The sequence below is a fragment of the Petaurus breviceps genome, unplaced genomic scaffold, assembly GCF_028583685.1.
Source record: "Petaurus breviceps papuanus isolate PSGF00001 unplaced genomic scaffold, PetGlider_PUasm1.0 183, whole genome shotgun sequence".
NCBI lineage: Eukaryota > Metazoa > Chordata > Mammalia > Diprotodontia > Petauridae > Petaurus > Petaurus breviceps.
Genome location: NW_027185791.1, coordinates 20162640 through 20185643, shown reverse-complemented (window position 1 = coordinate 20185643; position 23004 = coordinate 20162640). Strand labels below are relative to the sequence as shown.

General features: G+C 35.7%; 1 protein-coding gene across 8 annotated transcripts in view; it reads right to left on the bottom strand.

Moving 5' to 3' along the window:
- The window catches only part of AOPEP (aminopeptidase O (putative)), a 567977-nt gene that overhangs the window by 63897 nt on the left and 481076 nt on the right, over positions 1-23004 (bottom strand). For all 8 annotated transcript variants that reach the window (XM_069087993.1, XM_069087991.1, XM_069087990.1 and 5 more), the window contains one exon: positions 1382-1498. In XM_069087993.1, the coding sequence (XP_068944094.1) occupies positions 1382-1498 (117 nt within the window). The remainder of the gene's footprint in view (positions 1-1381; positions 1499-23004) is intronic.

Here is a 23004-nt window from a genome sequence, read left to right as displayed (position 1 = left end):
AATGGCAACTCTACAGTGATCCTACCTCCTCAATTTGTTCACTGCCCATTATAGAATCCTGACATTTCACTGGTATTCAGCTATGATTAAAATATAGCCTAACTGCTATAAATAGAAATGTCTGTTTGAACACTAATTAAAAATAACAGTCTGGCATTTGGAAACTCATATAAACAAAATTTAAAAAAAGCTGAAATAAATAGCAACAGTTAAGATGTTGGCCTGTCCTTATTGGGAAAAAGCTATATCCTTGCACCCTGGAGTTTTTCCATTAATATTTGAATATATGGGGGTTCTGAGAGGAACTACAATGTCCACCTCACTGTTTTAATCTAAAAGTAATGAGCCAGAGTTTTCACAATATCTATTTTAATTATTATCATACAATTCCAATTATAATTTGATAAACTGGGCACAATGACTTTCTATAGCATTTAGAGCAGTTTTTAATTAGATACAATTCAAACTCAGTTAATTTTTGAAGATTTAGTCACTCATATAGGAGATTTAGATCCTTTAAAATGGCATAGCACTTAATAAGCACCTTTTTCTAATAGCTGCAGGGAATTCTATCTTAAATCTGTTTCACATAAGACTTTCCTTTTTACTGTCTTCATTCTCCTCCTACAATTATTAAACAACTGCAACGTTCACTTAAAGACATTAAACCATCACAAACTGGATTCACCTAAGGGCTTTCATTGCATTCCCATTACCCCTTCCTATACATATGATATATTAAACAAAGAATCATTTGAGGGATAAAATAATTTTGTTTTCCCACAAATGTCCAGTCTTCCTTTTCAAACATGGCTTTGATGGCTGTAGCTTTTATTTCCTTTACATATGGCCCCCTTCCTGTCCTGACTAAATGCAAACAACAAGTTCTAACCAATTCCATCCAAGATTCATTAATGTGTAACACCATCTCACTTTTGCCAACCTGCAGGATTACACGCACCCCACCCTAACTTTATAATTCAAAACCATTACAGGATATGATGTGTACCTATGTTAACAGACATCCTCCCATTTCTGTCTCTGCCTGCTTATTATCCCCTGAGGACATGCATGTGAGTGTTCATAATTTAAGTTAAGATAATGGCTCGGGACCTCAAAAAGTCCAAATAAGTGAAACCGTCATTAGTGGGATGCCACAGTGTCTAGCTAACACGGAGGAGGTTGATGCTGCACAAAGGCAAACACAACCAGAAAACAGACTAATCGAGGAGCACACTTCTTGTCCTTCTTCACAAATAAAGCCAACAGTTACAGCTTTTGCTAATGGAAAAAAGTAGCTTGAAGAGCCCAGGGTTCTACTGGAACGCCGACAGCTCAGCCCCTCTGTTTAGTATCTCAGTGGGGCCTGTTAATGAATTACCTCCGCATCCTGCTCCCGGAGGCAGTAGGCTTTCTCTAGGCTCTGGAGCATTCTGGGACGTAATGTCTTCTCCTCTAGCAGAGACTCCAGAAGTAAGACCAGCTGGTCTGGAAGAAGCTAAGAGTAAAATAAAATGTATTATGAGAACAGAACTTAGTTTACTGAGTAATTAACTGAAAACATACCAAAGACAACAATTCTAGGGTAACCTGCATAATTATAGTATGTGTCTAAAATATGGGAGACTTTAGAGTTGACTTTTGTAAAACCTCTGAATTTATATTGTAGGTATTCTGAAAGACTCCATTCTAGGGCCTAATTAAGCCTCATTTTCCATGGCTTTTCATTTCATTTCTATTTTTAAAAATGACAAAAACCATGTTTATCTTAATGAGACATTACCATGGTTTATTAGGTCCCTTTCTTTATGGAATGCCTATGTTAAATAATGCCATTTTGCTGGAAGGGATAAAGAAATAGAAAAAAATTATTTTAAGTATATACTTTTAAGATCCCACCCAAATTTAGCAGTAGGAAAGAGGCTGTCATTCATTTTTCTAAAGATGAGATTCCGAAAAATGCTAATAAATATGTAATATATTAGGACACAAGCACTATGTCTCAGGACCTTCCTAATATGTGTGTATAGATATAGATATATTTAATTCTGACCTTAAACAAAATTTGACAGTTCAAGAAAATTAAGGCCAAGGGAAAGAAAATCATAAAGAACACAAGAGACTAAGTACTTAAATGCTTCCTCTAACAATAATATCGTACAAACAAATAAATTATTCATAGACAAGCCCATTTAAAATATACTCAAGGGTTAGAAAACATCTATTGTCTAGACTCTGATAGGCAACTGGACGGACAACTCAGAGCTTATCCATCAATGTGGTGTGTGTGTGTGTGTGTGTGTGCACGCACATGGATGTGTACATATATTATAGATATTGCAAATGGACACTGAAGTAGGCTGAAAAATGATCAGGAAGAATGGGCTGGATTTCCTTTGGGAAACTTTAACATTCTTTTAATGACACCAAACTTTTCCCTGAAACAAAGGCTCATTTTTTAAAACGCCAATATTCTTTTGATAACTGTTTACAGCTGCTAGTCATGTAATATTATAATCTCTTAAGAACTGAAATTAGGGATCACCTGAGCGACATGGTGGAAATGACTAGGCTGCATTTTACAAACAAGGGATTATGAATGAGAAGCGTGTTATCAAAGAAAAATATCTCAAAGAGAACTCTGGTTGGTGACATAATTGAGAAGAAGTGATAACTCATGGGTCAGCTAGCACGCTCTACTGGCATTTTCTGGAATGTTAGGAGAATTTGAAGAAAGCCATTAGCTTGTTGGGTGGATTCCCTACAACAAATTTATGAGAGAATGTGGGCAAGAATCAAACCTTGGACAACATGGGTGGGCATGGATGGGTGACAATCTGTATTGAAGAAATGCCCACAGCAGTGAGATGACAGAATCACTGGAATACTCGATGTTCCACCCAATTAAAATACAAAGATTCGGATTGAAAGGTAACAAGTCTATCATCACCTGTTAGAGCAGAACTATTAGATAGGACCAACAATCTTTTGTCCCCAGACCCACAGAATCACTAGTACTTTCCTTTCCACTTTTTAGAAATTATACTTTTTTTGATGTTTAGAAAATGCCTTGTAAATGCAAAACTTCAACATAACTGCTATTATTTTTAAGGCTTTAGGTTACACAATTAAAGCTTATGAGATTTTTTTTCTTTTTTGGAGGGCAATTGGGGTTAAGCAACTTGCCCAAGGTCACACAGCTAGTAAGTGTTAAGTGTCTGAGGTTGGATTTGAACTCAGGTCGTCCTGACTCCAGGGCCGGTGCTCTATTCACTGCACCACCCAGCCAATCCGAGCTTATGAGATTTTGAAAAAGGAAACAATATGAGATATTTTAAGATGCCAACCCCTGGGGCTACTTTTTCCTTTATCACTATACTTTTTTTTCCCAAACAAATATGTATGAAGCGACTATTGCATTCAGGGCCCTATGCTGGTTACTATAGGTGATACAGTTTTACTTTGGCTGTTTCCTTGACATGTGATCATGGACAGGTGGCTTGATCTCTTTGAGCCTCAGTTTCCACATCTATAAAACACTGATAATATCTATAGTACCTTACAAGGTTATCATGAGGATCTAATAAAAATGTATGTAAAACACTTTGTCAACCTTTGTTAAGCACCACATAAATGTCAGCTGTTACTAGTCGAGTGGCAACAAATACAGTGTTTGAAGGTTGGCGAGCAGTGTAATTTGGTTTGTACCCAGGGAGTTATGTCTGGAAGAGTAGGCAAAGTTAGACTTGAAAGTTATGAAAATCCTCTAACAAAGGTATTTTACAAAGTTATGCATGCATTGATCCTGGAAAATCAGTAATAGTGTGATGAAAAAAAAAATCAGGCAAATTGCTAACCTGTCTTTTACAAAACCTATAAAGCATGATACAGTTGCAGAATATCAATAAGGAACCTGTCTATTATTTGGGAAAAAAAATACAAACAGAAACTATTATCTCCTAATTCTGAGAACTTCAGAAAATAAAAGGGCAAGAAGAAAAGCCACTACCTTCAGCCGAACTGTTCAGTGCAGCCCCAACAAAGAGTTATTGTTGTAAGTCAAGTTTGGGAACTGATTTAGAACAATCCAATTCAATTTATAAAAGGCAAAGGAACCCCGGTTAGCTAGCTGGCTCAACAAAACCTCAATTATATGTAGTTAGGCAAATTTCTATGCCAAACCAATTTAAAAACTTTTCCATCTTTTTCGAACTTGATTGTATCAAAAGAAAAGACAAAGGATCTGAATCTCAACCCCAGCTCACCTGCTCAGTGTGACCAACCTCTCTCTAGTTTCCTTTACTGTAAAATGAGGTTAGACTAGATGATCCTTTTGGCTCTACTAACTTGCGTTCTTAGGTCTGCCGGTCTAACACTTAAGTCCTGCCCACTGTATATATGTGAATGCAATATTATATCTAAAAGAGTTATTGATTTTTTTTTTCTAACAAACTTCATTCCAAGAAAGTTATTTAAGACCAAGTCACACTTCTGAACAGGCAACTTAAAAGTTTGGTAGAATGGGGGTGGGGGGAAGGGACTGGCAGATCTTTAATTATAATGTCTTGGTGGGCATAAACTCCAAACTTTGTCTTCAAACTTAACTAAAAAGCTAAAAGGTAACACACACACACACACACACACACACAAGCACATTCCTTCAAACTTTTTCACCCTTTTGGCAACAGGAAACAGGTCTGCTGGAAGCAAGACCCAGCTTGTTCAAAGATGGGCAAAATTCAGTGTGGGATCTTTATAAATACAATGAACACATTCCATACTAATGTTTGCAGATTTCTTCTTTTCAGTTCTTTGGAGCAGAATTGTATGAATTACCGTACATGAGAAATAAATTGTAGCCATCTGTCTTTTAATTGTCCAAAAGTTTGTGTTCTTCCCCCTTCCCCCTTTAAATTTAGGGAGAAATGGGTATTTCTAAGCCCATCTATCCATAAATGGATAGATACAGTGAGACACAGAATTAGGATTCTTTAATGAATGCTTTAAATTAATCCTATTTTACATTCCTTGATTTTTAAATTATGTTAATTTCAGTGCTTTCCTGGTATTTTAAAAAGTTTCAGACTTCCTAAAACTATTTCAAAGCACAATGTCACATAAATAGCTCTCTGTGTAAGGGCACCTCATAGCTAAAAGAAATATGGCAAAAATAAAATGTTTAAAAACAGTCAAAGGATTTTTTGTACTATTAAATATGTTCAGAATACAATATCGTATTGTGATGGGAATCTCTCTGTGGCAGCTGGTCTGATGGTAATGGGAGACATATTCTGTAGGCTGTTCTACTCCCACCCATATAAAAATTAAATTACTTTAATTTCACATGACTTTTAGGGCAATTGTATTTTGCTATACCAGTGCTGGGAAAGATACAGACTCAACTTTGTTACCAAATGATCAAGAAAAAAAAATAATCTTTCTGGGTAGTATCTTCCATTGCCTTAAACGTGACTAATTATTACTTTCCTTTTCCTTACGGTTCACAACCATTCGGTTCACAACAGTATCTAAACAATGACAGGAATAGAAATCTGTTTTCCTTTACTTGACAAACAAGGATTTTTTTTTGCACTGGTTTTTTTCCATGTGAAGACCAGGCCAGTACTTTTAAAATTCATCTGAATCAAAACCTCAACCAAAATAAGTCTGTGGAACACCAACACTGAATGTGTACTTGAAAGACAGAGCCTCATAAAACCATAAAACTTGTCTGACAAAAACAGAAAAATATAATGCTTAGCTCCATCAGCCAACTACAAATGCCATTTATTGGCACTTCAAAGCTTTCTGCTCTTGCTCTAAATTTGGAGAATGCCACAGTTTCTAATTAATGAGAAAGGAGGAAAAAAGTCTGTCTTGTATTTTTCTCATCAGCCAACTTAGTGGTAAAGCAAGACCACAAGGCCCTGAATGGCTTGAAGGAGTTTCTGCACAGGCCCTTGGAAAGAAAATAAGAATTTTCCAAACCCTTCCCAACCTGTAAGAAGCACAAAGAAAACAAACTCTGACGCTTCAAGAACTTTTAGGGATGTTACAAAGTCATCAAACCTGACTCCCAGAAGACCACCCACACAAATGAGGTTGCTGTTAGTTCTCGCATGAGCATAATGCAATAAATGCCAGGATCCCCTCTTTCCCCAGAAAAAAAAATGTCACTGAAATACATGACTACTGACCTTTCACAGGCATGAAACATGACATGGCACTATGGGCGTGAGCATCCCCAGCCGCCTGCCACTGCCTGCCCTGTACCCCAAAGTCAGGGTAGAAATCAGTAAAGGAATACAGCTGGTCGGCTGAATCTCTTATCTGCGCCAGCCTGCCCTTGAATGAAGTCATTGAAAGCCTCCTCAGAGGGGAAATGTGCCTCGTACTAATGCAGCAGCCGATTGACAGTGGAGTGATTTCTATTATTACTCCATTATCACACTGGGATCTGTGCCTAAATGAGGCAGACTTCCTCCCTGATGCCGTTTCCTTTTATCCTGGCTGGAGACTAAAAGGGGATCAATGGGAGCTATACGTATGATGTCACTTCAATTTACAGCTATTGCCTCCCCCTCCATTGTTCTCTGTCTTACATACAGAGATATATCAATTCTTCCCAAAAATGGTTAAAAAATGCTTAGAGAGAAGTCTTCTCCCAGAAAAGGGTTCTCTGCTATATTTGTCTATGTTACTAGGGCAGGAACTGTTTACACTGAGCAAAAACAGAAGAAACAGGGAGGGGGGGGTGGGGATCTCAAATTCTCTTGTATACTGAAGATTTGCTGGCTGAAATTCAACACAAACAAGGCCCAAACCAGAATTAAAGCAATATGACCTTTGAAAACCATGCACAGAAGAGCTTTTAGTTGCAGTGACACAATAGAAACCAGTAGTTTTTCTTTTCCCCTTGGATTAGGAAGATAATTGCACAGACAGAAAATGCTTTTTTTCATTTAATTTTTACAAGAGTTCCCTCAAAGTCTAAAAATTCTTTCCCACCCTTGTTAGAAAACCAGACTCTCTCCTACAACATCTACCCACCCACCCTCTGATCACTGATCAATAGCTGTGCGAATGAGTCTCATTCCTAAACTTTCAACATCAATGGAGACAAGAAAGTCCCGGTACTGGTGTGTCCAACAGGATTCTGAAACAAGAACATCTTGATCTGAACAAAAAAAAAGAGGAAAGAAAGAAATCCAGAAAGACACAGACAGACAGACAGACAGACAGACAGACAGAAAGAAAAGCTAGGGTCTTAACAACCATAAATCTTTACATGGACATTTTGCCTTCAGGGTTGTTTTCTGATAGATATAATTAAGCAGTTTTCCTTTTCTTCTCCCAATTCTTTAACATTTATTTAAAGTTTTGAGTTCCAAATTCTATCCCTTCCTCTATTCCCACTCCGTAAGCAATTAAATATAGGTTATACATATACAATTATGTAAAATATTTCCACATTAGTCATTTTGTACAAGAAGACTAGAATAAAAGAAAAAATGAAAGTGAAAAATAGCATGCTTCAGTCTATATTCAAACAATATTAGTTCTTTCTCTGGAGGTGGAGAATATGCTTTATCATTAGTCCTTTGCAATGATCTTAGATTATTGTATTGCTGAGGATAATAGCTAAATTATTCACAGTTCTTTGTCGAATGATATTGCTGTTACTGTGTACATCGTTCCCCTGGTTCTGTTCGCTACGTCTCAGCTCTAAGTCTTTTCATACTGGTTGTTATTTCTTATAGAACAATCATATTCCACTACAAGCATATACCACAGCTGGTTTACTCATTCCTCAATTGATGGGCATCCCTTCAATTTTCCATTTTTAGCCACCACAAAAAAAAGCCGCTATAAATATTTTTATACAAATAGATCCTTTCTCCTTTTTTGGGATGTCTTTGGGATATAGATACAGCAGTGGTATTGCTGGATCAAAGCATATTGCACAATATTATAGCACTTTGGACATAGTTTTAAATTGCTTTCTGGAATGGTTGGGTCAGTTCACAATTCCACAAACAGTGCATCGTGTTCCAGTTTTCCCACATCCCCTCCAACATTTCTTTTTTTGTTATCAGTCAATCTGATAAGTATGAGGTGGTACCTCAGAGTTGTTTTAATTGCTTTAATTTTAATTTTTAATTTGTAATCAATAGTGACTTAGAATATTTTTTTTTCATATGACTATAGAGAGCTTTGGTTTCTTTTGTCTGAAAAATTCCTGTTCATATCCTCTGACCATTTATCAGTTGAGGAATGACTTGTACTTTTATAAATTTGACTCAGTTCTCTATATATTTGAGAAATGAGGCCATTATCAGATATTCTTGTTACAAAATCTTCCCCCCACCCCGTTTTCTACTTTCCTTATAATTTTGGTTGCATTGGTTTTGTTTGTGCAAAAACTTTTGAATTTTATATAACCAAAATTATCTATTTTACATTTTATAATGCTTTCTACATCTTCTTTAGTCCTAAATTCTTCCCTTAGCCATATATCTGACAGATAGGCTATTCTTATGTCTAAATCATGTACCCATTTTGACTTTACCCTGATATATGGTGTGACATGTTGGTCTGTGCCTAGTTTCTGCCATATCGTTTTCCAGTTTCCCCAGAAATTTTCTGTCAAACAATGAGCTTCTGTTCCAAAAACTTGGATCTTTGGGTTTATCATATACTAGATTACTATGGTCATTTACTATAATATAATGTGTACCTAATTTATTCTACTGATCCACAACTCTATTTCTTATCCAGTAAAAGATTTTTTTTTATAATTACCATTTTATAATACAGTTTGAGATATGGTACAGCTAGACTACCTTTTTCACATTTTCTTTCATGATTCCCTTGATATGACACAGTTTTCTTAAAACAAAAAGTACCTCTTCTTCACAAATGTTCAAAAAGTTATAGAAGTATAAGACAAGATAACATATACATATAATTAACAACAATCCATCTCCTCACCTTCACTTCCACCCAACAGAACACTGGAAAGGCCTTCCCAAGTTTTACCTAAAATAGTGTTTATACTGTCTACTTTCATCTCTGTTGTGAGGTCTTTTACATGAAAGCAAAGCTTTATCCCCATTAGTGTTATCAAATAACATGAACAAAATATCCATGCCAATAGCTGCTATTAACTAGGATACCATGAGAGGACATTTTAAATGCAGTGTGACTCAAGATTTATTCTGAACCAATATTAAGGACGGAAGAAACAAAATCAGGGTGACATGCTACTAAAATGAAAATCTTTGAGGTGGAATTAAAATAAAATGCCCCTAATTTGTTTAAAATATCGTTTAAGAGTAAACTCTCAGTCTGTAGTGTTTTTATTTGTTTCTTATCTAGACTAATAGTCTACCACACTCCAGATTCTATGAAGGAACAGACCTCCTTTAATCTAAACTTTCTGTATCACAGCACCTGGTGTAACAGCTACACACAGTTAAGCAGGGGCTTAGTAAATGTCTGCCATTTGCATGCTATTTTTTGACACATAAACAGATGAATAACAAAGTGTACTACTGTCTTAAAAATAAAAAAAAAATCAATTAGGCAAACATAATGTACCAAGGTATCTATTATCTACCAAGCTGTTAATGTTTTAATTATTACAAAACACTGAGATGTTTGTAATTGATTTCTGAAGATAACTTGAAGTGACTTTTTAAAAGCATCAATAAACCATTTTTTAAAAGGAAAGGACAAGTCTGACCCATTCAAAGAAATCTTTAGATGTTAAACTCCACATCGAAAATAATGGAGCATACTGAATTACGTTAACATCAGGATCCAAGCACAAATAGGCTACTGCAAATACAAGCCAAAATCATATGGGAACACTATTTCAAGAAGTAACAATGGTATCTACTTTAAGAGTTAAGTTGTCATTAACATGAAGTATGTGATGATGATGATGATAACTGCCAGCATTTATATGGTGCTTTAAGGTTTGCAAAACACTTCACATGTTACCTCATCTGAAATAATTTTTCAACACAAAGTATATATTTGCTCTCATGAAAAGTTTCAATACTAAAAAGGATTAAAATAATGAATGCTTTGCTATTTCCCTTTATTACCTTTTTTTGTTATCTACATTAAAACATAATCCAACGTAAACCTTCCCTCTTCCTAAAAGCCATGTATAACAATCGACTACACATTTTAGAATACTAAAGAAAAGGAGTGTTTTAAATACTAAAATTAAGGACTTATAAGTATTCTTTCACAAAGAAATTTATTATCCTCAGTGAAAGTGGTGTATTTAAAAAAAAAGAATTTTCTTTTGCAATATGCAACAGCCAAAGTGACCAGAGAGTTCATTTTTTTTGTTAGCGTAATACTCATAAACAAAAGTATCTCTTTATTAAAGACAACTATAAATCCCTATGGTATTCATTCTCTGCATAATCCCATGATTGCATGCTTTAATGTATTATTTATTATTAAAAAAAACCTTTGTGCATTTTCTTCAATAACCCCAAAGTATTATTTTAAATTCATTGTAAAATTTCATAACTATGCTGAAATAATACATTTTTACTCTAATCATGACCATGTATTAGTCAACTGGTAGAACTTTGTTGAATAAACACTAAAAACTTTTTTTTTAATCACCTTCCTAATTCTTTGGTGAAGTGATATTCTGATAGTGCTTCAAAAGTTCCAGAGATAGTAATAAAACTTAGCCATAAGAGAGCTGGAATGTATATAAATTAGGCGTGAATTTACCTTACTAAAATCTTTACTCTAGTTTTCTTATCAGCTATCTTGCATGGGCAGTTCAGACTAGCTTTTTTTAATTTTGATTTTTTTTAAAGGGCAGCCGACGCCACTAATTAATACAATGAAACATGTTTTATTAAACCATGTTGCAAAATATTTTCCAATAATTTACTTAATGGACAGAAGATTCACTTAAGAAAAAGTCCAACATCTGCAATCCAATCTAAGTGCACTGAAACATCATAAATGATTAAACCTATATGCTTTAATGAAGTGCTGAGCCAGCAGAATGGACACCAGGTGGCTTCTAATGCAGCTTCAGTCAGGTTCTATCTATAGAGCCCCAGCGTTCACAAAGAAACGTTTCATCAAAACTTTTACCCTTGAGCATTACCACATTTCAAAAATAACATATAATTTTCAAAGTTCCAACTTCAAAAGTGTATTCATACAAGCATACCGATAGTATTAATGAGAAAGATAAGTGATGAACAAACTTTACATATCCAGAAAGAAGTACTGCTAAGGTTGTGTGGTTGTTCCAACCAGAAGTATGGGGAATATTTATGTTATGACAGACTTAAAGAACAGTATAGTTAAAGATTATATTAAAAAAAAAACTTTTGTACTGAAACTCTCAATTCAAACAAAGTACTACTAAAATGGTTTTACACTTGTCCAGCATGATTTTTTTAAAGGAGCTATTAAAAAAAAACACTTTAAATAACTTTGAAGAACTTAAAGAGCTATGTAAATGTGGGTCATCATTATCTTACATCCTAAAAACTGTGTGAACCATGAACTTTGTACTGTTAGTGCAAGATTATTCATTGGAAAAACAAAACAAAACAAAACAAAACACCCAGCACATACCATCCCTCTAATATTTTTTTTTCCAAAAAGTTAGTTTTATTTCCTGTTGGAAATAGACTCACCCAACAAAGCACCTCTAAATTAATATGTCTGTGTAAAAAAATCTTTGGACAAATATCACTTCTACAACTATTCAGCCCCGAAAGAGAATGTTTCATGAAGTAAGTATAAATAAAGGGAATTTTTTTTTGAGATCATATGGACATTATTATCTGAGGTACCACGTGTGTAAAAATAGAATCTTTCCATCCTCTATTTTTAAAGCAAAGAGTTATTGTATTAAACAAAAATGCCCCTTAACTCAGATGCCCAAAAAAACATGCACACTTTCAACACCTAGCTCACTCATTATTAAATGTGATTAGTTGGTGCTGCTGTAGTTACTGGCCATGTGGCTAGAATATCCAGGGAATTATTCCATGATTTTGTAGTTTATCCATAAAAAATTAATTTATGTTCCTACACAGCTAAATTCTGGTCCAGAAAAGATTCTCATTTCTTCCAAATTTAAGTAATATACATATTTAATAATGATAAGCCTGCAAATATTTAATATTGTAAAGGAACAATGTTGAATTATCATCTAGGAATATCTTAAAGGAAGTATATACCCTTCTTTAATTTTAACTAAGGGAATTGTTTCTGAAAGGTGCTTAAAAGCAAATAAAATATAATACACATAGCATAGCCATTACAATCGGTTCATACATGCCAACAGAAAAACTGCCCATTAATTTCTAGTCCCATTATTAAATGTAGATGAATTTTGCATTTCATTTTTGCATCTGTCAGGAATGTAAACAAAACAAAAATATAGGATAACAGAAAAATTATTTAATGATAATATTAACAATTTTGTAAAGGGTTTGAGAAAGGAAAGAGTGGTAAACAGACTGGCAAAGAGAAGTGAACGACTAATCTAGGGGACAGAATAGATCACTGATCTAGGAATAAAGTTTTCCTTTTGGGTCTTTTTGGTAGGATTCTAAAGTATATTAACTTTCCTATATCTCTTAAATCTAAAGATCAAACCTTAATATCTTATCAATGGGAATCTGGCTTTTAGTATAATTTCTGTTGTTTTCCTACAAATGTCAAACCAAAATCAAATCTTACATGCATGCCTTTCATTTCCGTAGCTTCTATTATATGGGATTCCATAGAAACATAACTCAAATGCTTAGTGTCTCATTGTGGTTGGTTAGAAGGAAGTGGTGCATTGGCAGAGGCAGAGGGAAAAAAAGAATAATAAGATTTATTTCTGAAGGAGAAAAATAATCTTTGTTTATACCAAATTCTTCTATTTACTGTCATGTATTCCACTTAGTCTCTCTTCTATTTCATAACATGATCAACATGTCTGAATTTCAGAAAGAAAACATATTTAACTCAAATTATAAACACCTTTGGGTTCCATCCCAGGTGTTTTACACACTCCTCCCTGCTTTAATTTAGAAAAGTTTTATATGATACAGATTGCTATTAACTGAGGTACCTCTAAGTTTATTGAAATTCACATTACTGAAAGGTATTAGGAAGGTAAAGATTTTGTGGAAAATGTAGACTAGGAATTCCACTGATTTATGAGAACTAATAACATCTTCCCAGCTTTCTTCTCTGTCCAATTACAACAGCTCACCTGATAGACAAACTGCACAGCCTTTACATAGAAGAAAAAGTACTGTCCTTGGATGCAAATATTCTTAGTAGGGGCTTGCACACACAAATAAGAAACAGAATGCTGAAAGTAATGCAGACAGCATAAAGACGCTAAATTTGATTGCACAGTAGTTGAGGGGTCTCGATACCCTAATGTTAAAACATTAAACAATGCAATTCAGAAGCTATTTACCAGTGGAAAAGCTGACTGCAACAGTGTGTTTTCAAACAAATTAGAAAAAATGCTATAAAATTGAAATGATTCAAGAGAATTCAAACAATATAATCTTATATCTAATTTGTGCAATCATTTGTAAATAAGTTCAGCTTAAACTCATTACATTGTGAAGCAGCCAGAAGCTTAAATAGTATCAGGAAATTTGAAATGTTGCCTTATTCACTGCCTAGAAATATACTCCAGGTCAAGCTCTCAAAATGCATTCGATGGATTAAAGTCTAAAAAACTGTGAAAGGATCATTATTAATAGTGGCTAATTATGGACTTAACTTCAGTATGAGTAAGTTACTCCTTTCATAGATGTCTAGAACAACGTGGTTAAAAAACTGAGCTGTGTTTTCCCTTTGTAAGCCATAATTTTCAGTCATTTACAATCTTAGCCATAAATATATCCCTAAAAAATAGCAATTAAGATTTTTAAATTGCTTGGTATTTAAAAAATTATTAGTGAATAAAACATGTGTGTAAAACTCAAGTTTTATTTAGCACGGTAATAATTTTTAACAGCACTAAGCAATTTTCAATCCCAGAAAATAGTACTAAATCAGTGATTTTTCTGGTTGTCTAAATTTTTTTCACTTGAAAAACAAGTCTAAAAAAAATCAGAAGTCCTTCTTCACCTCCCTACCCCCCACCCCATCTTTTTTTTTCTACCCCATCTTCAAAAAAGTACAATTTAACTTGGAATCTTTTAAAAACTGTCTCTGTTTTATATGTTATTTTTTCTGAAATAGTTTTAAAGGAAATTTTCATGCATAATTTGAATGGCAAAAAAAGATTTTCTGCTAAAGTAGTTCATGCAGTTACTTCCCACATTTAAATGAATTTGTTTCCATTTTTAGTATATCAAAGAGAGTGAGACCAATCATAGTCTATATGATGATTTCTTAAAAGTGAAACTTTGTTCAATTATGCAAAACAAATCCATATGACTGACGTATGATCAGTATTCATAACGATCATAAAAACTGGATACCACTTTATGGCAGGAATTAAAGCTGAAAACACCTAACACATTTGGGCTGGCTGGTCAACTCATTTGATGATACAGGTATTCGCTTTGGAATTTTACAATCACTGAAGCAGTTATATTTTACTTTAAAAAAAATGAATGTCAATATCTTCAAGATGATCCAAACCTTTCTTTCTACTCTAAGTTAAGCAACTAATGAAATACCAAGGTATTCCATACAGACAATAAAGAAAGCATTCTTCTGGAAACCACAAGCTCATAATTCTAGAAATGGAACAGATGTTAGATGTGATCTAGTTCAGCCCCCTAATTTTAAAGATGAAGAAACTGAGGCCCAGAATTTAAATGACCTGTTCACATTCTTATGCATAGCTGGACTTGAGCCTAATTTCAGAACTTTGCCAAGAAGTGTGCTGAGTATTGAGCTTGTGTCCATCTCTGGGTAGGCAGGGGCACTCATCTGGATTAAAGGGTGAATGAGTAATTTCAGAAAAAAAGCCCCAAAAAACAATTCTAAATCTTGCAAACTGTTTACATGAGAATATAATTTGCAGGAATAATTTATGCTATTCTTATCATTTTTATTCTAGGGAGGAAAATTCACTTGAATCAAATAATTTTTAAATAACAACTTATTTCTGAATATTTGTTACCTGTTTATCCAAAAAGCCCACTATCCATTATGCACTTAAGAAGACTCAATAATGGCACCTATATTTCTAAATGCCCTTAACAGCTTTAAAAAAAATGTGTTCACAAGTGTTCTAACTCTACTGACCAAATCTGACAGCCAGCACTACCAGATCTCATGTGAATTTTGGAACTAAGCAGAAATATTACTCATAGCTGAATGACTTTGGGCACTACAATACCTATAATTCGTTAGTTGTTAGTGAAGATAGCCATTGAGAAGAATGAATGATGGAAGCAAACCTATTTTCTTAAGAGTGGGAAAGTAGATGGGAAAGGGTAGAAAATAAGAGAATTTAATAGCACCAAATCCTTCATTCAACAAAGAAACAAAAGTTCTCATTTGATAGCCACAAATCCTGGGACAGTGGGTCCCACGTGGCTGTCACACTTTCCTAAAGAAAATATAAATAAAAAAATAAATCTTACTTACTAATGTTTATTTCAGGCAGCAGGCTGGTGCCTGGAGTCCTTCCACCTTATTAGTATTTGGGGGCTCCGGTCATCTTTCACGAAGCTTAAGTATGTGCTCCCTTCTCTCCTTTTCTTAAACCAATCCCAGAAGAGACCTAGCAAGGCTCCGCCCTACAAGTTGCACATTTTGGACTGGTTGTGATCAAGTTCCTCCTTCCCACCCTATACTTCTTTTATGAAAGAAGTTTCTCCTTCCTCTTCTCTCTGGACTGTCATCTCTTACCCAGTAATTACCCTAATTAGAAGGTTTAAACAACATCCAAACCAGTTCCAACACAGCCCGCAATTCAGATGATGAAGAGAACAAAGGCAGTAAGAGGTGGAGCAATTTGATTCCTAATTTATGGAATGTTGAGGATCTCATCTCATTGCTCATCACATTAAAAAAAAGTCAACCTCACACCAGTGCCTCTTCACAAGAGGCATCATTAGCATTTGTGTGGAAAACACCAGGGCTATGCCAGCTACAATAAGGGAAAAATATCACTCACTAATACTACGCTTCAAAGTTTGGTGAGTAATTAAAAGCACTGAAAGCTTCGAAGGCACCACCAGGTGGAAAGTGGCAAGACCCATGGTAATAAGTCAACATGGGGAGGTTTTGCAAGAAATGTTTTCATGCGGCATGCAGCTCGGATTAGGTCATACTAAGAAAAACAGAGTAGGTTTCCTTTAAAAATATGTATGATTTTTAACTGAAGTCGGCAGAAATCATTCATTGCTCACAATGGCATTTATGTTCACTTGTAAGCATGAGTCTACCTGGCACTCTAATACAGTACAAGGTCAGAAATGTCATTGTTACAGGCACAAGGAAAGCTTCAATGACCTAAATGGTGGACACTGACCCAGGCAAGTCACTATTATCCACAGCGCCATATTAAAGAAGCCCTCTTGTTTTCAGGATTGCAGTCCTATGGCAATTCTATCAGATAAAAGTGAAGTAGCATGACTTCAAAGAACAAAAATCTCTGAGCCTTTAACTATGATGACTACCTCTGGGGATCTAGAAGAAGCCACGCTGAAGGTTCGAGACGTTGAAGGCTTGAGGGAGCAGCACTCATGTCTTCAAAGTATTACAAGGAAATGTGGAAAAGAGTTTAGATCATCCGGTATCAGGAATCCAATTCATGGATGCAAGGGAATAGTTACATTTTCTGTAGAGAATTTTAAGGCCTTTCCCTTGTTCTCCACACTGAACTTTGCTCATTTTAGTCTTTGACAAAAGGGAGAACTAACATCATGACAGCATCATGCAGTCTTTCTCCAGGAAATAAGTCTTTTAAACACACAGCAATTACTGAGCAGGTATAGCTCAAGCAGGTCACCACCAAATTATTCACAGCCCCTTTGATGTTGTTGTTAGTAAAGCTACGAACGTGAGTTTACATACTGGAGTGAGGTTGAATGAATGGCAGTATGGATGTAATGGATAGATTGGGCTGTAACAATCCATGATTATGAAGAATTCAGAAGCTCTTGTATGGCCTGATGGAGAATTTTAAAAAGCAGGACTGGTATAGAAATATGCACAAAAGCTACAGCAACAGAAATGAAAACTTTAACCAAAAAGAAACTGAACTCAGATTAAATGTAATGAACAATCCTGATCAAGGACAACATGGTGGGGGTGGGGGAAGGTGTGCTGTCAGAGAGGCTGGGATAGAGGAGCTGGAAGGGAAGCCAAACGCCTCACACACTGCCGGGCTTCGTTGTGTGTCAGTTGTTTTTATTTAACTGTTTTTCTAAGGCAGAGGAGGAAGGGAACAGGAGGGGGAGGCTATATACTAGAAAATGAGTGTGCTATAAAGAACAAAGGGCATCAATAAAGCTTTTTTTTTTTAAAGAAAGATATTCCAGCCCATAAAATGAAGCAGTCTTATTTTTATTTGCTAGAACTTGTCTGATCTTGAAAGCAGGCTGCTTATACTTAGAAAAGGTACCTAGTAATTTGGAAGTTGTTAAGGTCATCCTTTTTTTAACAAATCAAATGGTATGGAGATTTTCCACAAAAGTCTCCCCTTTCAACATTATATATATATTACAAGTTAAGACTGTTTAAAAGTCAACATCAGACCAACATACTTTTCTGCACACAGTATTTTTGTATCTGCATTTACACTAGCACACAGTATAAACTTTTTAATAAAGCCAAATGTTGATATAAGCATTAAAGAGAAACAACTTGTAGTACCTTAATTCATTTTGATTCACATTAAAATTTTTCTGATCCGTATTTTAATTTAGCAAACACTTGAAAACAATTTACCGGACAGGCAAATCTGGATGTTCTTCTGAGAGTTTCAACAAAATTCAAGCTAAAACAGTTGGAAAACTGACAAACAATGCCAAATTTAAGCAATTCCAAACGGTGGTATCAATCTACTTAGCCTGAAATGTTCACACTAAAGAGATAAAGGTGACCCTATTCAGGGTTCATAAATTAGCTCAAAAGTTGACAAAATCAGACACCTGAGAAATAAAAATAATGTCCTTATAGCATTGTGCTACAGACTAAACAAATGTGAGAAATAATTCTATTTTTTTCAAATACTTGCATATTAAATGTATAAGGAAAGGAATGTTTCAGGAAGCTACAGCTCAAGCTTTACTTAGAGGAATGGGAGCAGTATCTAATTTAAATCAAGAACAGCACCAAATTTACACTCTCCTCCAAGTAGTTATATCTAAACACTCCAGGTTCAGTTATTTTTACTGATCCTACTGTAATCACCAACCACTAGGCCATTATACTATTCATAGTGCAATGAAAACATTCTACCAAAGAACAGAATCCCTTTACAAAGAAACAGCTAATTTTTTAGGGCTAAAAAGGAAGCAAGAGACAGGTAGAATCTCATTTTAGCATAGGAATTCTGCAGTAAAGCATTTTAGAATAGAATTAGGATATTCTTTGAAGGACAGACACAATCTGACTTAAGTTTTCAAGTATTTTAAACTACCAAGCCCTATTTAGAAAAAAAAAATCCCCACCCAAGTAAAGATTGAGAAATGAATCTGATGTCTCCACAGTAAGCCACTCACAATTTTTCCATATGAGTCAGAGAGCTTAATTTTAAATGCTAAAGAAATTACTGTCTTATTCATTTTTTTCTAAATGCATATGAAGCCTATTAAAGTCATTAAAAAGCATCATGTATTTTTTTAAAAAGTCTTAAGTATCTATCAGTATGAGGAATCCAGGATAGCTATTTTTTCCCCAAAATGATTAGTATAAATATTATACGAGAGGCTGAGACTGAGTCAACACTATAGAAACATGCCCAAATGCCAATATCCCAAAACTCAACAGCACCACTAAGTGACAGCTACATACAGAAACTTCACAGAACCCACTCCCATCCCTGAGCCAAATGGTGATGCTTCCATAAGATTCCCAGTCCATTTCTTTCTTCAATATTCATATTAGTAGTTCCTATAGGTTGCTTGCTGCGAAAAGAAAACCTTACAAGTCAGAAGATCGAGATTTTAGCTCAACTGTATCACCTTGGCCACTCACTTCATCTAAAGTTCATTTTCCTGAACCATTAAAAAAAAAAAGCTATCTAGTTTACCTATCCCACAGGACCATGAGATGAGAAAATGTTTTGTCAACTTGTGAAACACTAAACACGTTTAATGGTAGATGTGATTATTAACCAAATAGCATTCCCTCTCTTTGGCCAATAACACCAGAGGAAGACAATTATCCCTGCACCAGCATTTAGACATCTGCCCACAGGTGGGTTATGCTCACAAGCAGGGACACACCAATACATCTCCTTAATGTTCTGACCATTAGTTCAGCAAGACAACGCAGTCCATACCTGAGGGAATTTTTTTTTAACTCCCTTCTCCTCCTTGCCTCCCTGCTACTTGCTTTAATTTCAACCTGTATTTACAGAGCAGTGGTGAGGGCTACACACACGTGTGATCAGACAACCAGCATCAGCCCTCAGGAGCACGCTGCTCTGCCATACAGTGGAAAGCCAATGCAATTTGTCCAAGTACAATGGCTAAACACAAAATACCTAATGCCACAGAAGGCAGCAGTTATAAAGTAATCCTTTAATGCATAATGTCTTGCCTGTTTGAATGTGTAAGCCCTAGAATGGCCTGGGTGAGACTCTTGAAGGTTGGTATCTTTAAAAGTTTCACATAGAAGATTATCAAAACATCAGGCTAGTGACATAAAAGCTATGGACAGTACTTAATGTAGACGGAAAGTCAACTGAGTTCAAAATTAGAATAAAGAAGGCATTGTTGGGTGGACACACTGCCCCACAGAGCCTTAAAAACGATGTAATTAGTACACAGTTGTCTAGTTCACACAAATGCCCTAAAGAGAGTGTACTGCTGCCCAACACAGCCATCAATCCGAGAGTGTTACTGAGATAATCTTGGGTGTATTCATCTCCAAATCATAAATGCCAGAAACGCCAGAAAGTCTGAATCACCAGGAACATGGAAGTGAATGTAGAAAGTTGTGCTTGTTGCGGCAGAGAAAGGAATGCTCCTTGGGGGCAGGGATAGGCTTCTTCCTCTCCTTGTGTCCCCAGCTCTCAGCACAGTGCCTGACATACAGTAGGTGTTTAATAAATTTTTACTGACTGATTTATAAAGGAAGAGTCAAAATTCCTGTCAACTGGCCAATGGATTAATGTAGATTTGTTACAGAAAAAAAACAGTAATAACAAGAATTATGTTGGAAAGAGGAGAATTGATTAAAGCTTCATGGTTTAAAATTTGTTTTGAGTCTTAGGACAGGCTGGATAGGTAATGAAAGTCCGATTAATATAACAAAGGGAAATGAAGTGTGTGTGACAAAGTGAGAAAGACTTGAGTGAAGGATGAAAAAAGATGAATTTGCAGAAAAAGTGGGAGCAGGTGCAGTAATCCTGGCTTTTGAAAGATGGTACACATGGACAGTTCTGGGTTATTAAGAGCAGTGAGGGAAGTGCCTCCAAAGGGAACACTCGGTCATGAGCAAATGCACAATGAACAAGTGGGGACAGTGGCAGGGGCACTGTGGCAATCAGAGGACCTGTGGTCAAACAGCAGTTTGGTCACTTACCACTCGAGACCAGCGTCTCACATGCAAAATGAAAAAGGCTGCACTTCAGGGGTGGGGAACCTGCAGTCTCGAGGCCACATGTGGCCTTCTAGATTCCTGTGTATGGCCTTTTGACGAAGTCCAAGTTTTACAGAGCAAATCCTTCTATTAAGGGTATTTCTTCTGGGAAGTGTGGATTCCATCAAAGGGCCTCCCTCACTTGAAGCCCTGAAAGGCCACACGTGGCCTTGAGGGCACAGATCCCCCCTACCCTGCACTAGATGATCCTAACATTATCAGAACGTTTCTAGCTCTCAATCCTATGATTCTGTAAGAAGCCAAAGACCTTGCCAACAAGACCACACGTGACCACTTTGTGATGCACTGTCCAATGCTTCTTCAGGCACCATCTGCTTTTCTAAAGACATATTCTGTACCACAGTGGGGCACTTTGTGTTGATTTCTTAGTGGTGGTTACCATACACTGACCCATCAACACTCACCCTTTAAGAACAAAGGCATAAAGAAAAGTGATTAAGCTGTTTTTGATCCAGTGACCCTAAGAATGTCAGCCAGAAACCAAGGTCAAATAGATACCACAGATGCTGGATTTTAAAGATGAAAGGGGACTTCAAGGCCATCTAATCCCACCCCTTCATTTTACAATAAATGAAACTAAGACCCAGAGAAATCAAATGATTTCCCCAAAGTCAGATAGTATAACATGTGGCGAGGCCAGTACTTGAATTCAGGCCCTCTCACTGCAAAGCCAAGTCCCCTTTCCACTGTGCCTGTCAAAAAGAATACTGCTATGAATATGTTAATGAGAGAATGGAATGAAATGGGTACCTAGGATCAGGGAAAGGTTGAAAATAACTATGGCATAAGAACGCAATGGATTACTATTGTGCAGCAAAACAAATGACCAAAATGAATTTGTCAGACATAGTGAGACTTATATGAACCGATGTAGAACCAATGAAACAATACAAACAATGACTGAAAACAGAAACGAAAACAGCACCAAAACTCTAAGAGTAATGGAAAAAAGCAGTGGAGGTCCTGGAGAAGGGCCTGCCAGGGCACACTATCAGGGTTCTGATTATTATTTTCTTTTTTAGATAAATTTGTTTATTTTTAGTTTTCAACATTCACTTCCACAAGGTTTTGAGTTACAAATTTTTTCCCCGTATTTCCTCTACCCCCACACCAAGATAGCAAGCCTACTGAATGCCCCTTCCCCCAATCTGTTCTCTCTTAATATCCCCCCCATGGATTTCTATATCCCAGTGCCTGTATATCTTATTTGCCAGTTGCATAAAAAAACAATTTTTTAAAGATTTGATTATTATTTTCTGCTACAAAAGGGGCATATGGTGACTAAAGACTGTGACATAAAGATAAAAAAGCATTTCTCAACAAAACATTGTCCTTTAAAGATAAGGGTGTGCATTTGTAAAATGGGTGGGATTGAATCAAAACACAAGGAGGCAATTTGTGTATAAGGAATGAAATTCTTATTAGCACTGATTAGAAACAGCTAATTTAACTATTTTAAAATTATTTTTTAAATGATTTAACTGTGAAGTTTCAGAGGCTATATAAATTTCAGAAAGTATATTTCTCAAAACAGTGCATACTCAATTTCACAAGCTAACGAAGTTATCAATAGAGAATTCCTTATCTATCCCAGAAAAATAATCCAACAAGTCATGTGAAGAATTACTATAATTAAGTACAAGGAAATGTGTGTTTGCATTTTCTCCCAAATAATGTCATTACCCAATTATTTTTACTGGAAACCCATTCTTTACCTTTCACTTAACAGATATTTCTATTTATAAAAATAAAAATACAACATGAGAATATGACACGGAAGGGATTCACAAATCTCTACTGAGTGGTAGCATCTTTGCTTAAACTGATGGAAAGCTATATGGAATTACACATGGTTTCACTTAGGGAATTGTGAGCCTTCCACATTTACACAGACTTTCTTCCAAATAACCTCACAATCATCTGGACTCACAGCAGCACTGTGATGTAGGTAGAGGAGACGGGGAACAGAGCAGTGAGGTGACTCGTTCAAATTCACACTTGAAGACCTTCCCTCTTGGATTCTGCTCGTCCCCAAACTCCATGCAGTCAAGAGCTACTCCATTTATTTTAGGTAGTAATTAAAAGATGGCAGCGAGTTCATTTTTCTCTGTCTTGCAATGTTCCTTCTCTTCTCCCAAATTAAAGTTACAGGATACCATATAAAGCTAGCCACAAAAAAACGAGGAT